At 37.5% G+C, this 18664-nt stretch overlaps 1 protein-coding gene across 10 annotated transcripts in view; it reads left to right on the top strand.

Moving 5' to 3' along the window:
- GRIA4 (glutamate ionotropic receptor AMPA type subunit 4) overlaps nt 1–18664 on the top strand; it is a 622527-nt gene that overhangs the window by 439883 nt on the left and 163980 nt on the right. For all 10 annotated transcript variants that reach the window (XM_081543907.1, XM_081543903.1, XM_081543906.1 and 7 more), the window contains exon 4: nt 10189–10373. In XM_081543907.1, coding sequence (XP_081400033.1) covers nt 10189–10373 — 185 coding nt within the window. The remainder of the gene's footprint in view (nt 1–10188; nt 10374–18664) is intronic.

Genomic DNA, 18664 nt, shown 5'->3' with positions numbered 1-18664 from the left:
ACTGGTGGTTGGGTTATCCTGGGTCTTGCATTCAAGTGGTTTCCTTTGTGTGAGTTCTCACTATTTGATACTCCCTAGGGTTAGTTCTCTTGTAGTCTGGGGTCTTGGAGTCAGTGCTCCCACTCCAAAGGCTCAGGGTTTGATCTCTGGTAAGGAATGAAGATTCCACAAGTCGTTTGTTATGGCATAAAGGGAGAGATAATATCCAAAAATATCCAAAATATCTAAATATCCAAAAATGAGAAATCAAAGATGAACCCCAGACCAATGGCAGTTACAAAATCATGAAAATAATAATTAAAATAATAGAATATACACATATACATGTACACCCATGAGCAAAGTGAAAACAGTCCAACAAAAATAAAGTACAGTAGATTGATCTAGTGAACAAAGGAAATCAAAAATTATATTTACCAGTTAAGAACAAAACTAACTTAAGCACAAACTGGAAAACAAAACTAAAGCAAGGTGCCAAGTGGAGAATAAAGCAGTGAAAACAAAACTAACAAATATGTTGAGAGGAAAAGAAAGAAAGAATAGATATGACCAGATTTTGGTTTGCTTCATAAACGAATAGGAAAACATTGAAAGATTCATTCAAAGAAGTACCATAGATTTTCCTGTTAAAAACGAAGTAGACAAACATCAGTCTAGTTGCCATGTAAACAAGTGAAATAAAATACTCCAATGATCTAGTTCTAGAAAAGCCCAAGAGAAATAAGAAAAAATGCATGTCTGAGAGGAGTTCAGTGCCTGAACCTGTGACAAATAGTTGAACATATTTTCTATATGCCTATACAAATAAGGTTTATGTTGCAACTGACAGAAAACTTCAAAGATTTAAGTATCAAATTCTCCTATATATCTGAAATAAATATGGACACTGTAATGTAGGGATCAAGAAACAATAAACACTACTGTCAGAAAATACAAGAGAACTTAGGGAAAATCTAAGACCCCAAACACCCAAAATAACCATCGTTGAAGAAGTTTTTTTTTTTTTTTTTTTTTTACTCTTGATTCTTTGTAAAAAGAAAAGAACAACTTGAAACATTCTATCTTACTTCCAGGTTTACATGTGTGGCTTCAAACTGTGTAAGTTGGAAGATCTTTGCTTATTCTCACTATGCCTTTCTTGAACTAGGACATAAATAAATGCTATAGTCGCAACAGCAGATAATTTTAACCAAGCTACAATGTCGAACTCTTTCTGTGTTCAGAGATCTTAAAGTCCAGACTGTAACCTTTGAACATGTTATTTCAGTACCTAAGCTGCTTTGAAAAAGGTCCAAACTAAATGGTTACTAAATCGGCTCTTTATTTCTAATATGATGGCATTAAATGCTGTGAAGATTACAGAATCTTATTCCTTTCTACTAATAAGGTTTAAACACATAAAGTAGTACACATCTTTCTCTTGGAATATGCTAGCTTTGGATGCCAGTAATTGTGTCAGATCAGAGAAATCTGGTAGTAGGTGATACCTGAACAGCAACTTATAGGATTAATAAAAGAGGCTCTAGTTTGAGTAAGTATTGAACACAAGCTGCTGCTATATCCCTTTCTCACTTCTTTTAAAGCTCAAGAGTGTCCCATGGGACAGACCAGTCCTTTTCTTAGCAAACCAGTTTCCAGGGCCTCACTGTTTATCTCACATTTATCATAATGTCATATCCCTTCTTGCATTTAATTAATTATTATGATGATATTCCTTCATAATTTCTACGTTTTCACTTCTCATTTTCTTTTCAATTTCTTACTTCCCTGCAATATGACTCCTATATTCAGCATTCCATTGATGCTACTCCTGTTGTGTGTACCAGTGATCTTCTAATTAAAAAGCAGTTTTCTGTTCTTATCTAAGTGGAGGTTTTTTTATAGCATACAAATAATTATCTCTTTTTTGAAATTATATACACTCTGACATACACTTATCCTGACTCTCGTCCTTCCCTTCTGTGTGCAGATAGTTGAATCAAATAAATCTTGCAAAAGAGAACATCAACAAATAAGCCCAGCTTGTGTTGCTAGCAGCTGCATATCTGGAATGTACTACTCATCCAAAATAGGTCATTATTCACAGGTCATATAAAAAAGTGTTGATGCGTAAAGATACAGTAGCTAAAACTGCTTAAATTGCCATGAATTTATTCAGGATAATTAGCAATATTATTATATAATTTAACATTTTTTAAATATTTATGTCTATAATTGATTGTGTTCTCTAACCACCATGAAAAATGTGATCTTGTCCATCATACATTTTCACTACCATTCTAATAAAATTATTTGGATTCTTTTTAAGTTATTTATATAACACAATGCAATTTGCATAATAGTTTACCTAAATATCAGTTTTGCTAGTTAAATTCCTTTCAAGAATCATAACTCTGCTTATACTGGCATACCTTAAAGAATTTTGGACATCTTTATTTTTAATAAATTAAATTAAAATGTTAGCTTTAAATAAAAGAAAGATTTCTTTAAAAATTGCAGTCATGAACTCCCCATTAGCCTTGTGATATTTAAGAGTAGCATTCATGTTCTGATCAACAATATTTCACTACAGATTTTCTAATAACTAGGTGATACTATTCATAGCCAGACATAGAATTAATATGACTTGACTTGTGATTTTCTAGTTTATATAACAGATAAGTTACACAATCATAGATTCAACGGCAGTATTTTCTCTGAGTTACAATATATTCCCAGCAATCTTGGCAAATAATTAAGAAAAGCACATCTGAGTTACAGTGAATAAGAGAGGATATTAAAATCAAACACAGCTTATAAAAGAACTCAAATTTTCAACTTGGCTCTGAAACTATAATTGTGTGTCCTCTGCACTGTATAGAAAAGATGCCACTTATTTCTGACTGTGATTAATGATTCTTTTTAGGCAGACAACTTTCTTTTCCACAGAGATTGTGTGCTAGGTTTTTGTTTTATTTCAATTCTATTGTCACTTCTAAATCTGAAAAATTAGATAACAAAATGTTGAATTTGAATTGTGTTTTACTAGTGTGAATCTTTCAATATCTGTCATGCAACTGGAAGCATATATAAATGTCATCAGAATGTATATAGGTCTATATTCCATAAAATTCTTGTAGGCAGAAAAATAGCAGCGTAGTACTGACATGAAGCAATGATAGCAAACAAAAACAATATCTAAAAATTTGTGCCAAGCTATGGTCATAGGAAGATGTGGGTGGAAATTCATTATTATTTTTACAACTAACAAGAAAATCAAACAAAAGTGTGTTTTTTAATTACTTTGATATAACAGTAAATAAAATGAGAAAAAGGAAAAGATGTTAATTGACATTTTTAAAAATAACATGTTAATAAATGTCAAAAAAGAATGAAAGAACATTGATTCACTGCTACTGCTGCTGAGTCGCTTCAGTTGTGTTCAAATCTTTGCCACCCTATGGACTGTAGCCAGCTAGGCTGTGTCCATGCGGATTCTCCAGGCAAGAATAACGGACTGAGTTGCCATGCCCTCCTTGAGGGTATCTTCCTGATCCAGGGATCAAACCTCCATCTCTTACATCTCCTACACTGACAGGAGTGTTCTTTACCAGTAGTGCTACCTGGGAAGCCCTTCAGTTCAGTTCAGTAGCTCAGTCATGTCTGACTTTTTGCTACCCATGGACTGACTACAGCATGCCAGGCCTCACTGTCTATCATCAACTCCTGGAGTTTACTCAAACTCATGTCCATTGAGTCGGTGATGCCATCCAGCCATCTCATTCTCTGTCATGCCCTTCACCTCCCAGCATCAGGGTCTTTTCAAATGATTTAGTTCTTCATATCAGGTGGTCAAAGTATTGGAGTTTCAGCTTCAGCATCAGTCCTTCCATGGTGGAGAGTTCTGACAAAACGTAGTCCACTGGAGAAGGGAATGGCAAACGCTTCAGTATTCTTGCCTTAAGAACCCCATGAACAGCATGAAAAGGAAAAAAGAGAGGACACTGAAAGATGAACTCCCCAGGTTGGTAGGTGCTCAATATGCTACTGGAGATCAGTGGAGAAATAACTCCAGAAGGAATGAAGAGACAGAACCAAAGCAAAAACAACACCCAGTTGTGGATGTGACTGGTGATGGAAGTAAAGTCTGATGCTGTAAAGAACAATGCTGCATAGAAACCTGGAATATTAGGTTCCATAAATCAAGGCAAATTGGAAGTGGTCAAACAGGAGATGGCAAGATGGAACGTCAACATTTTAGGAATCAGCGAGCTATAATGGACTAAACGGGTGAATTTAATTCAGATGACCATTATATCTACTACTGTGGGCAAGAATCCCTTAGAAGAAATGAAGTAGCCATCATAGTAAACAAGAGTCCAAAATGCAGTACTTGGATACAATCTCAAAAACGGCAGAATGATCTCTTCATTTCCAAAGTAAACCATTAAATATTACAGTGATCTAAGTCTACACTCTGACCAGTAATGCTGAAGAAGCTGAACTTGAACGGTTCTATGAAGACCTACAAGACCTTCTAAAACTAACAGCCAAAAAAGATTTCCTTTTCACTATAGGAGACTGGAATGCAAAAGTAGGAAGTCAAGAAATACCTGGAGTAACAGGCAAATTTGGCCTTGGGGTACAGAATGAAGCAGGGCAAAGGCTAATAGAGCTCTGCCTAGAGAACACACTGGTCATAGCAAACACCCTCTTCCAACAACACAAGACTCTGCACATGGACATCACCATATGGTCAACACCGAAATCAGATTGATTATATTCTTTGCAGCCAAAGATGGGAACACGTATCAGAGAGGAAATCCAAGTAACAGAATAAATGAGGAATGAACATGTACACTAATGTTCTCTAAACCAAGTTTGTGTGCTAGATGCATAGTGAGGCCAAACAAAAAGAAAAATCAGAACTTGCAGCAGAGAAAAGTTTATGGATTTGGGGCACTGCCCTCCAGAGAAGATAGGAGATGGCTGTTCTCAGATCCATCATGCTGGCTGGCCAGGGTGCAAGGTTTTTAAAAGCAAGAAGGGTATATTATCATATATGAAACAGAACACCATTCCATGTTCAATGCATGAGACAAATGCTCAGGGCTGGGGCAATGGGATGACCCAGAGGGATGGGATGGGGAGGGAGGTGGGAGGGGGGTCCAGGAAGGGGAACACATGTAAACCCATGGCTGATTCATGTCAATGTATGGCAAAAACTACTACAATATTGTAAAGTAATTAGCCCCCAACTAAAATAAATAAATTTATTAAAAAAAAAAAAAAAAGCAAGAAGGGTAAAGAGGAGGGGGCTTTGTAATTTTAGCTTCCCACAGATCTCAATTGCAGACTTACTGCCACTGTCTTGTCACTCAGTGTGATTTTGATGATTGTTCCTGCAGAGCAAATTAGTAAGCCTTCAACTCTTATTCTACAGAGAGTAAAAACAATAGTTGAGACATTTTATTATTTACTTAGAGCATTATGTGTTGGTCAAGAATGTCAATTTGCAATGGCTCCTGATATTTTTTTTCTTTTAAGACCTTTTGAGATTTTTGTTTCCTGCAAGACCATTTGGGTTTGCTTCACTTGTGTTCCCTCAATTTCCTGATTATAGTAATTGTAAAAGAGTCCACTCTTTGCAACTTAGGGAAGGCCTAGAAGACTTAAAGTCTTTCTCTAAAAGTAAGAAATGGGGGACTCTGAGGGGCTTTTGAACACAGGAAGATCCCTCAAGTCCTGTTTGATTTCATTAAGGCAGGACACAAATCTTCATGTTACATATGCATAAGGTAGGAAACAAGGGAAAGAGGACTTGATTAGGGGCAGGGAAGGAGGGAATCTAGATAAGATTTGAAAAGATAATTACAGGCATACATTACAAAAAGAAAGACTAAATGGAGTAATAGATATACTGGAATAATTAGATAGTAATCAACATGCCCTCTTTCTTCCTCTTTGGGAATTATTTTTTTGTTTAGATAAAAATAAATCCTCACTGCCACAGTATTTCATTTGGCAGAATATCAGGTAATTTATATTTCAGTTATGATCTCATCATCAGTTCCATGTGTTGATATTAATTGAACATCTGTAGTGTTTGAAGCTTTGACTTGTAGATAATATATCTAAAAATCAAAATCCTTAAATGTGAGAGACTCATATAAAAATTAGAACACTGAGAAAAGGTGCTCTTATCCAGAAAATGCTTTGTAATCATTTTAAGTCTTCACTTTTAATCCACCCAGCTCTTCAGTCTAACTACAGGGAGCAAGTTCAGTTCAGTCACTCAGTCGTGTCCAACTCTTTGTGTATGCATGGACTGCAGCACCCCAGGCTTCCCTGTTCATCACCAACACACAGAGACCCCTCAAGCTCATGTCCATCGAGTCAGTGATGCCATCCAACCATCTCATCCTCTGTTGCCCCTACTCCTGCCTTCAGTCTTTCCCAGCCACAGGGTCTTTTCCAATGAGTCAGTTCTTCTGGTGACCATCTGTTGACAAAGTATTGGACCTTCAGCTTCAGCATCAGTCCTTCCAATGAATATTCAGGACTGAATTCCTTTAAGATTGACTGGCTTGATTTCCTTGCAGAAGACTCTCAAGAGTCTTCTCCAACAGCACAGTTTAAAAGCATCAATTCTTTGGCGCTCAATTTTATCTCTGATCCAACTCTCACATACATATAACTACTAGAAAAACGATAGCTTTTACTATATGGACGTTATCTCTTCTTTTTAATATGCTGTCTAGGTTTGTCATAGCTTTTCTTCTAAGAAGCACCATTTAACTTCATGGCTGCAGCCACCATCTGCACTGATTTTGGGCCAAAACAAAGTCTGTCACAGTTTCCATTGTTTCCTCATTGATTTGCCATGAAATGATGGGACCAGATGCCATTTTTTTTAATGTTGAGTTTTAAGCCATCTTTATCACTCTGCTCTTTCACTTTGATCAGGAGGGTTTTTAGTTCCTCTTCACTTTCTGCCATTAGGGTAGTGTCATCTGAATACCTGAGATTATTGATTTTTCTTCCTGCAATCTTGATTCCAGCTTGTAGTTCATCGAACCCAGCATTTCACATAATGTACCTGCATATAAGTTAAATAAGCAAGGTGACAATATACACCCTTGACGTACTCCATTCCCAATTTGGAACCAGTCCATTGTCCCACATCCAGTTCTAACTGTTACTTCTTGACCTACATACAGGTTTCTCAGGAGGCAGGTAAGGTGGTCTGGTATTCCCATCTCTTTAAGAATTTTCCATTTTTTTGTGATCCACACAGTCAAAGACTTTAGCGTAGTCAATGAAGCAGATGTAGATGTTTTCCTGTAACTCTCTTGTTTTTTCTATGATCCAATGTATGTTGACAATTTGACCTCTGGTTCCTCTGCATTTTCTAAATCCAGCTTGAACATCTGGAAGTTCTTGGTTCACATACTGTTGAAACCTCTCTTTGAGAAGTTTGAGCATTACTTTGCTAGTATGTGAGATGAGTGCAATTGTTTGGTAGTCTGAACATTCTTTGGCATTGCCTTTCTTTGGGATTGGAATGAGAACTGACCTTTTCCAGTCCTGTAGCCACTGATGAGTTTTCCAAGTTTGCTAGCATATTAAGTGCAGCATTTCACAGCATTTTAGGATTTGAAATAGCTCAGCTGGAATTCCATCACCTTCACCAGTTTGTTCATAGTGATGCTTTGTAGGGAGCAAGGAAGGAAGAAACTATAAGAAACTATAACTGGCATAGAATGAGCTCAAATAAGAATTGTATCTTTTTAAAGGCTTATGCTTACCTTTAAGAAGCATAAGTACCACCTTACCTGCCTCCTGAGAAACCAGTATGCAAGCCAAGAAGCAACAATTAGAACCAGACATGGAACAAAGGACTGGCTCCAAATTGGGAAAGGAGTATGCCAAGGCTGTATATTGTCACTTTGCTTATTTAACTTATATGCAGAAGACATCATGTGAAATGGTGGGATGGTAGAAGCACAAGGTGGAATCAAGTTTGTTGCAAGAAATATGCAGATGACACCACCCTTATGGCAGAAAGTGAAGAGGAACTAAAGAGCTTCTTGATGAAAGTGGAAGAGGAGAGTGGAAAAGATAGCTTAGAACTCAACATTCAAAAAGCGAAGATCATGGCATCTGGTCCCTTCACTTCATGGCAAACTGATGGGGAAACAATGGAAACAGTGAGAGACTTTATTTTGGGGGGCTCCAAAATCATTGCAGATGGTGATGCAGCCACAAAATTAAAAGATGCTTGCTCCTTAGAAGAAAAGGTATGACACACCTAGAGAGCATATTAAAAAGCAGAGACATTACTTTGCCAACAAAGTTCTGTATAGTCAAAGCTATGATTTTTCTAGTAGTCCTGAACTGATTTGAGAGTTGCACCATAAAGAAGGCTGAACACTGAATATTCGATGCTTTTGAACTGTGGTGTTGGAGAAGCCTCTTGAGAGTCCCTTGGACTGCAAGGAGATCCAACCAGTCCATTCTAAAGGAAATCAGTCCTGAATATCATTGGAAAGAGTGATGCTGAAGCTGAAGCTTCAAGACTCTTGCCACCTGATGTGAAGAGCTGATTCATTGGAAAAGACCCTGATGCTGGGAAAGATTAAAGGCCAGAGGAGAATGGGACAACAGAGGATGAGATGGTTAGATGGCATTATTGACTCGATGAACATGAATTTGAGCAAGGTCTGGGAGTTTCTTATGGACAGGGAAGACTGATGTGCTGTAGTCCATGTGGTCCGAAAGAGTCAGACACCACTGAGTGACTGAACAACACAAAAAGGCTTATGTCAAATGCTATACATAGATTCAAAGTTTCTTTTCCTTTTTTTTTCACATTCCACTTCAAAACTTAGAGCTGGAAAAGGCAAGATTTCAAGCCAGTGTTCACATGAAGAAATATTCTAAAGGCTGGTTTCATGAGTTTGCCCCTTCTTCCTTTACCAAGATATTAAGATCCATACTTCTCTTCCATATGGAGAGAGATCTGGATCAAAAACAGAGTAAAGACCATTCCACCCCTCTGGAAGGCTGTCTCCAGCTAATAAACACTCTTTCCTCAGCAATTTTAGAGGTACCTTCTCAACTTTCAAGACCCAACTCAAATCGTTTCTTCTCAGGGCATTTTCCCTTGTCTCATCAGGCAGATTTAACCAAACTTTCCCTTGGGCCAAAACTTTTCCTTGCATGCAGCAATCATTATAGTTTTAAACTAAGTTGCATTTTTTTAATTGAATATCTTTTTCCTCTACTAGATTATGAGCTTGAGAGGCCATTTCTTCACCTGATTTTCATTCAATTCCCCCCACAATCCACTTAATTCTCCTGTTAAGACAGGAAGAGTTAAATAATGTTTTCTCCACTTATAATAATGGGTCTTCAATCAATACTGTTCTAATGTTTATTTTATAACTTATCTTCCACAGTTGAACCCAAAAATGTTATTACTTGTTAAAGAGGAGAGTCAATACAGATGTTCAAAATTAATTCTGTTGAGTGAGTAAAATTAGCAAAGATTTTTGAAATTGTTCTTGACTACAGAGGGTACTAGATTTTGTTTTAGGTTTATCTCATCAAAAATGTCTCCAAAGCAATGTCTTTGGTAGAAGAATTTTGAGAACTTTTTCAAGGTATGATTTGATACTTCATTCAAGCAATATTTTTAAGGAATGCTTATTCAGTAGAGGGATTTTTGAGAGCACTTACTCAAGGTATGATGTTGTTACTTCATTTTAGGCAATATTTTTAAGGAATGTTTTTGTCCTGAGTAAAGAAAGTAAAAAGGCTTCCTTGGCAGCTCAGAGGCAAAAGACTCTGCCTGCAATGCAGAAGCCACAGGAAATGAGGGTTCTATCCCTGGGTCAGGAAGATCCCCTAGAGGAGGGCATGGAAACCCACTCCAGTATTCTTGCCTGGAGAATCCCAAATATAGAGGAGCCTCGTGGACTACAGTAGATAAGGTTGCAAAGAGTTGAATGTGACTGAAACAGCTTAGCATAAACACATGCAAAGAAAGGAAAATTGAATGATTCAGAAATAACCACTCATATTTTTAAATTTCTAAGAGTTCTTTTTTTTTTTTTGGAATATAGAAATATTGATGTAGACTCCGTGCCTGCATAAGTTATTTAAGGGCACGTTTTTAGTAACCAATCTGAATTTTTTCCCCTCTAGGATACTCGATACTTCAAGCTATTATGGAAAAAGCAGGACAAAATGGTTGGCACGTCAGCGCTATATGTGTGGAAAATTTTAATGATGTCAACTACAGGCAACTTTTAGAAGAACTTGATAGAAGACAAGAGAAGAAATTTGTAATAGACTGTGAAATAGAGAGGCTTCAAAACATATTAGAACAGGTAAGTGCTGGATTTTATGTTATTTTATGTTATTATCAACCTAGATCTTCTACAAATATGGTTGACTTTTTTGGTCCATAAATATGTTCTCTCACCCATTTAGTCAAAGTGTGTAGTTTGGGAGTTTTTGCTCCCTGATCTATTTATTTCTAATATTAAGTCATGGGCTTCCCAGGTAGCTCAGTGGTAAAGAACCTACCTGTCAATGCAAGAGACACAAGAGATGTGGAATCAATCCCTGGAGGAGGGCGGGTGCGGAGAGAGAAGATCTCCTGGAGGAGGAAATGGCAACCCACTCCAGTATTCTTGCCAAAAGAATTCCATGGACAGAGGAGCCTGGCAGGCTACAGTCCATGGGGTCACAAAGAGTTGGACACAACTTAGCGACTGAGCACACACACACGCAAGACTAAATCATAATTTTTTAATACCAAAAGCCGTTTTGGTTCTCAATATACTTAAAAACACTATTTCTCATACATTTTTAAGCTGTACAATAGGAAGGATTTTTTGTGACTCAAGAGCTCTTGACCTTCTATTTTCATAAACACTAATTCTAAAGATTAATGCCTTCTAGAATATTACAAAATGTGACTCTGATACAGTATACTAATGCATATATATGGAATTTGAAAGATGGTAACGATAACCCTATATGTGAGACAGAATAAGAGACACAGATGCATAGAACAGGCTTATGGACTCTGAGGGAGAAGGTGAGGGTGGGACGTTCTGGGAGAATAGCATTGAAACATGTATATTATCATATGTGAAACAGAGCACCATTCCATGTTTGATGCATGAGACAAATGCTCAGGGCTGGGGCAATGGGATGACCCAGAGGGATGGGATGGAGAGGGAGGTGGGAGAGGGATCCAGGAAGGGGAACACATGTAAACCCATGGCTGATAGATGTCAATGTATGGCAAAAACTACTACAATATTGTAAAGTAATTAGCCCCAACTAAAATAAATAAATTCATTTAAAAAAAAGTGACTCTGTACTTTGTATAACCTTTAGAGAACTAGCTACGTGAGAAATATTCAAATGAATTAACAAAGCAATGAAATACAAGAAAATTAAGTGACATACTGTGCATATTTTCTTCTAAATGTTTTAAGTAAATACATTACCACTACAGTGAAGATGGTTTTTAAATCTTCTCGCAAGAATCCTTTAACAAAAATTTTCAGTGCTTGTTGATTTGATTTAAAGCATACAGGAAAAGGTAAAATTGAACTCTGTCATTGCGTTAAACGACAGAAAAATATCATCAAATAAGGGATAATACTTGCTTCTAATCCTGCATATCATGATAAAGCTTTAAAGGCTGTATTTAGCCAAAATTGCAGTGAATGAATGCCATCTAGTGGTTTTATAAATGTTTGCTCATATTTTCCTACAGTATGTTAGTCTTGCTAAACAATATTGTAGCATGTTTCGTTGGTTAGTTTGCTACATACAGTTCATTTGCATACCATGATTTGATTTGATTACTATGATTTTATTCATAGTAATAACTTACCAATTTGGAAGTTTATTTATAAGAACAACTTAAGTACTCAACTATACAAATCAAAACCAAGACATGTTTCAGAGATTTCTCCTTAATATCCGGGACATTAAACTAGATGCCATAAGTTTCTTTCTTCAACAATAATTAGCATTTGTAAAAGGCAAAAGCAAAAAAGAATGTAGAATTTATTTTAAAGTTCTTTGAAGCCAGACTATACTGTAAGAAAAAAATGACAGTATTCTTCACCTGTTACCCTTTTATAGAAGAAAGGGGGAAAAAAACAGTTGATTGATGAATTGATATTATTCTATCAGAAAATGTTAATTTTAACCTGTATATCACTCAGGTTTATTCCTCAGGGAGTCCAAGAAATCATTAAGGTTGTAATTACATAAAGTATATGAAACTTTTAGTGTGCATTTATGGAATCCAAGAAAGAAGGTTACCTTCTCTCTTGAGCAAGACCTAGTCATTTCAGCTCACACTCTCATTTCTTCCTTCTCCCACTCCACTCCTATGCTGAGAGTTTGAGTTGTTTGACATGAATAACTGAAACTTTGTAAATAACTCTTCACAAATCCTACAGTACAGTCAATTGTAATAACTTCAGGGATTACCAAGTTCCTGTCAGTTGGTGAGTAAGGCTCAGATCCTCTAGTTGCTAAAAGACTTGTGCTATGAAAGACCGCATCTGGAGAAGGCAACTGAGTGCCTAGAGCACACTGACCCATTTCATAGGTTTAGCAGGTTTCTAAGAAGAAAATCAGCACACCCAGGGGCTATGGATAATTGTTGAATAAATAACGTTAAATAAACTCTTGCTAAGGAAACCAGACATCTTATTTTTGTCACAGCTTCAAAGAAATTAATTTTTTCCAGCTTTATTGAGATATTATTAACATACAAGAGAAATACATTATACTTTGATACACAAATATATTGTGAAATGATTATCACAGTAGGGTTAGCTAACACCTTCATCGTGTGCTGTAATCTGTCGCTCAGTCGTGTCTGACGCTGTGACTCCATGGACTGCAGCCTACCAGGCTCCTCTGTCCATGAGAGTTTCCAGGCAAGAATACTGGAGTGGGTTGCCATTTCCTCCTCCAGCACTTCACATAATGACTCTTTTCTTCTTGCATACCTTTGATGACTACACAAACTGTACAAATCTTTTTTCTTCTTAGGAGTGGGAACACTTAAGATCTATTTTCTTAGCAACTTCTGAGTATATGATACAGTGTTGTTAACTATAGTTACCAAGCTGTACATCAGATACTCAAAACTTAGAAAAGTTGAATGTTTACCATTATCAACTCTATTTTAATTATTCCAGAATTCTAAGAGGTTTTTTTTTTTTACCATGAATGCAGAGTAATAATGAGACTATTAACAAATCTTTGTCTCTTTAAAATACCACTCAAATATAAATCTCATAAATTGTAACAAAGTCCACCCTACTGTAAGAATACATTATATGTTCTTAATTGTCCTATAAATTTTCTCCCCAAGAAAAGCTGCTCCTATCCTGAACATTTTTTCACTGTCTATATTTTAATTCCTGTAGCTCTAAGTAAAATTTCATTTCTGATTCATCTAAAAACAAAAGCTAAACCAAATTCTGTCAGGAATTTGTACACGCACTTCAATAACTCTGTTTCAACATCCTCTTTAATAAAATAATAGAAAAAAGTTCCAGAGAATCAAAGCATTTTTTTTACAAAGTAAAATGCTAAATAATCTTGATCAGAAAAATGTCTCTGAGTTTTTTCTATTAAAATATAAATGATTTTCAAGTATACAACACAGAGTCAATATTTTCATAGATTATATTTCATTTCAGTTCAGTTCAGTTCAGTCGCTCAGTCGTGTCCGACTCTTTGCAACCCCATGAATTGCAGCACGCCAGGCCTCTCTGTCCATCACCAACTCTCGGAGTCCACCCAAACCCATGTCCATCGAGTCAGTTATGCCATCCAACCATCTCATCCTCTGTCACCTCCTTCTCCTGCTGCCCCCAATCCTACCGAGCATTAGGGTCTTTTCCAATGAGTCAGCCCTTCGCATGAGGTGGCCAAAGTATTGGAGTTTCAGCTTCAACATCAGACCTTCCAATGAACACCCAGGATTCATCTCTTTTAGGATGGATTGATTGGATCTCCTTGCAGTCCAAGGGACTCTCAAGAGTCTTCTCCAACACCACAGGTCAAAAGAATCAATTCTTCGGCGCTCAGCTTTCTTCACCGTCTGACTCTCACATCCATACATGACCACTGGAAAAACCATAGCCTTGACTAGACGGACTTTTGTTGGCAAAGTAATGTCTCTGCTTTTAAATATGCTATCTAGGTTGGCTATAACCTTCCTTCCAAGGAGTAAGTGTCTCTTAATTTCATGGCTGCAATCACCATCAGCAGTGATTTTGGAGCCCCCAAAAATAAAGTATGACACTGTTTCCAATGTTTCCCTATCTATCTCCCATGAAGTGATGGGACCAGATGCCATGATCTTAGTTTTCTGAACGTTGAGCTTTAAGTAAACTTTTTCACTCTCCTCTTTCACTTTCATCAAGAGGCTCTTTAGTTCTTCTTCACTTTCTGCCATAAGGGTGGTGTCATCCGCATATCTGAGGTTATTGATATTTCTCCCAGCAATCTTGATTCCAGCTTGTGTTTCTTCCAGCCCAGCGTTTCTCATGATGTACTCTGCATAGAAGTTAAATAAGCAGGGTGACAATATACAGCCTTGACACACTCCTTTTCCTATTTGGAACCAGTCTGTTGGTCCATGTCCAGTTCTAAGTGTTGCTTCCTGACCTGCATACAGGTTTCTCAAGAGACAGGTCAGATGGTCTGGTATTTCCATCTCTTTCAGAATTTTCCACAGTTCATTGTGATCCACACAGTCAAAGGCTTTGGCATAGTCAATAAAGCAGAAACAGATGTTTTTCTGGAACTGTCTTGCTTTTTCAATGATCCAGCGGATGTTGGCAATTTGATCTCTGGTTCCTCTGCCTTTTCTAAAACCAGCTTGAACATCTGGAAGTTCACGGTTCATGTATTGCTGAAGCCTGATTGGAGAATTTTGAGCATTACTTTACTAGCATGTGAGATGAGTGCAATTGTGCGGTAGTTTGAGCATCTTTTCGCATTGCCTTTCTTTGGGATTGGAACGAAAACTGACCTTTTCCGGTCCTGTGGCCACTGCTGAGTTTTCCAAATTTGCTGGCATATTGAGTGCAGCACTTTCACAGCATCACCTTTGAGGATTTGAAATAGCTCAACTGGAATTCCATCACCTCCACTAGCTTTGTTCGTAGCGATGCTTTCTAAGGCCCACTTGACTTCACATTCCAGGATGTCTGGCTCTAGGTGAGTGATCACACCATCGTGATTATCTGGGTCGTGAAGATCTTTTTTGTACAGTTCTTCTGTGTATTCTTGCCACCTCTTCTTACTATCTTCTGCTTCTGTTAGGTCCATACCATTTCTGTCCTTTATCGAGCCTATCTTTACATGAAATGTTCCTTTGGTATCTCTAATTTTCTTGAAGAGATCTCTAGTCTTTCCCAATCTGTTGTTTTCCTCTATTTCTTTGCACTGATCGCTGAGGAAGGCTTTCTTATCTCTCCTTGCTATTCTTTGGAACTCTGCATTCAGATGGGAATATCTTTCCTTTTCTCCTTTGCTTTTCACTTCTCTTCTCTTCCCAGCTATCTGTAATGCCTCCTCAGACAGCCATTTTGCTTTTTTGCATTTCTTTGCCATGGGGATTTTCTTGATCCCTGTCTCCTGTACAATGTCACGAACCTCTGTCCATAGTTCATCAGACACTCTGTCTATCAGGTCTAGTCCCTTAAATCTATTTGTCACTTCCACTGTATACTCATAAGGGATTTGATCTAGGTCATACCTGAATGGTCTAGTAGTTTTCCCTACTTTCTTCAATTAAATCTGAATTTGGCAATAAGCAGTTCATGATCCGAGCCACAGTCTGCTCCCGGTCTTGTTTTTCTTGAGTGTAGAGAGCTTCTCCATCTTTGGCTGCAAAGAATATAATCAATCTGATTTCGGTGTTGACCATCTGGTGATGTCCACGTGTCGAGTCTTCTCTTGTGTTGTTGGAATAGGGTGTTTGCTATTACCAGTGCGTTCTCGTGGCAAAACTCTATCAGCCTTTGCCCTGCTTCATTCTGTACTCCAAGGCCAAACTTGCCTGTTATGCCAGGTGTTTCTTGACTTCCTACTTTTGCATTCCAGTCCCCTATAATGAAAAGGACATCTTTTGGGGGTGTTAGTTCTAGAAGGTCTTGTACGTCTTCATAGAATCGTTCAACTTCAGCTTCTTTGGCGTTACTGGTCGGGACATAGACTTGGATTACTGTGATATTGAATGGTTTGCCTTGGAAACGAACAGAGATCATTCTATCGTTTTTGAGATTGCATCCAAGTACTGCATTTTGGACTCTTTTGTTGACCATGATGGCTACTCCATTTCTTCTAAGGGATTCTTGCCCACAGTAGTAGACATAACGGTCATCTGAGTTAAATTCACCCATTCCAGTCCATCTTAGTTTGCTGATTCCTAGAATGTCAACGTTCACTCTTGCCATCTCCTATCTGACCACTTCCAATTTGCCTTGATTCATGGACCTAACATTCCAGGTTCCTATGCAATATTGCTCTTTACAGCATCGGACTTGTGTCTATCACCAGTCACATCCACAGTTGGGTATCGTTTTTGCTTTGGCTCCATCCCATCATTCTTTCTGGAGTTGTTTCTCCACTGATCTCCATTAGTATATTGGGCACCAACGGACCTGGGGAGTTCATCTTTCAGTGTCCTATCTTTTTGCCTTTTCATACTGTTCATGGGGTTCTCAAGGCAAGAATACTGAAGTGGTTTGCCATGCCCTTCTCCAGTGGACCACAATCTGTCAGACCTCTCCACCATGACCCATCCGTCTTAGGTGGCCCCACACGGCATGGCTTAGTTTCATTGAGATAGACAAGGCTGTGGTCCGTGTGATCAGATTAGCTAGTTTTCTGTTATTCTAGTTTCAGTGTGTCTGCCCTTGATGCCCTCTCGCAACACTTACAGTCTTACTTGGGTTTCTCTTACCTTGGGCCTTGGGTAATTCCTCTCGCCGCCGCCACCAGCCCCCAGCCCCTCTCGGCCGCTGCCCCCGGCCCGGCCTAGCTCCTCTCGGCCACCCTTCTGCGCTGAGCCGTCGCAGCCGCCTAAATATTTCATTTAGAGTTATTATAAAATATCAGCTATATTCCCTGCACTGTACAACATATCTTTGGATCTTACTTACTCTATGCATAGTAAATTGTACCTCTTAATCCCCTACTCCTGTCTTGTCACTCACTCCTTCCCTCTTTCTGTTGGTAACCATTAGTTTTTTCTCTATGTTTGTGAGTCTGTTTCTGTTTTGTTATGTCAAATTCTTTAATTTATTTCTTAAATTCAACATATAAATGATTATAAACTGTATTTGTCTTTCTCTGTCTGACTTATTTCGCTAAGTAAAATACCCTCCAGTTCCATCCATGCTGTTACAAATGGCAAATTTTTGTTTCTTTATGGTTGAGTAATATTTCATGATATACTACATCTTCTTTATCCATTATCCTCTTATCCATTATCCATTTTCCATTATCCATTATCCACTTTATCCATTATCCATTTATCCACTTGATTACTTCTTTACCTTGGGTATTGTAAATAATCTAGCTATGAACTTTGAGATACGTATACCTTTTAAATTAGTTTTTACTTTCTTTGAATGCATACCCAGGAGTGGGATTCCTTAACAAAATAGTAGTTCTATCTTTTCATTTTTTAAAGGAATTTTCCTACTTGTTTCTATAGTGGCAGCACCAATTAACATCCCCTTTAACAGTGTAGTAGTGGTCACTTTTCTTCATATCCTTGCCTATATTTGTTATCTGTGGGCTTTTGACAGCAATGGTCATTCTGACAGTTGTGAGGTACTATGTTATTGCGGTTTTTGATTTGCATTTCGCTAACATAATGGTGTGGAGCATCTTTTCATGTGACTATTGGCCATCTCCATAAAAAAAGAAAAATGTTAATTCAGGCCTTCTGCCAATGTTTTAATCAGATTTTTTTTTAATCTTAAATTCTATGTGTTGTTTATATACTTGGGATATTAATTCCTTTATCACTCATATCATTTGTTAGTAATTTTTCTCATTAAGTTGTCTTTCTGTCTTGTCAATGGTTTCCTTTACTATGCAAAAACTTTTAAGTTTGACAAGGTCCCATTTGTTTACCTTTGCTTGTTTCCTTTGTCTGAAAAGAATGGTCCAAAATATATTGCTATGATTTATGTCAAAGATGGTGTTCTGAACATTTTATTCTAAGAGTTTTATGGTTTCCAGCTTTTAATACTTTCCAGTCTTTAATACTTTCTTTGTGTATATGGTCTGACAAAATGTTCTAATTTCATTCTTTTACATATAAGTGTCCAATTTTCCCAGCACCACTTGGTGAAAAGACTGCATTTTCTCCATTATATATTCTTGTCTCTTTATTGTAGCTTAATTGACTATAGGTACATGGGTTTGTTTCTGGGGTCTTTAGTCTGTTCTATTGATCTATGTGTCTTTTTGGTGCCAGTAGCATATTGTTTTGATGACTGTAGCTTTGTAGTATAATGATGTCAGGGAGTGTGATTACCTCCTATTTTATTCTTTTTTCTCAAGATTGTTTCAGCTATTCAGGATCTTTTTTGTTTCCATATAA

This window comes from Giraffa tippelskirchi, chromosome 11 (assembly GCF_054371585.1).
Source record: "Giraffa tippelskirchi isolate mGirTip1 chromosome 11, T2T-mGirTip1v1.2.pri, whole genome shotgun sequence".
NCBI classification, from domain to species: domain Eukaryota; kingdom Metazoa; phylum Chordata; class Mammalia; order Artiodactyla; family Giraffidae; genus Giraffa; species Giraffa tippelskirchi.
This window is presented reverse-complemented; position numbering and strand designations above follow the sequence as displayed.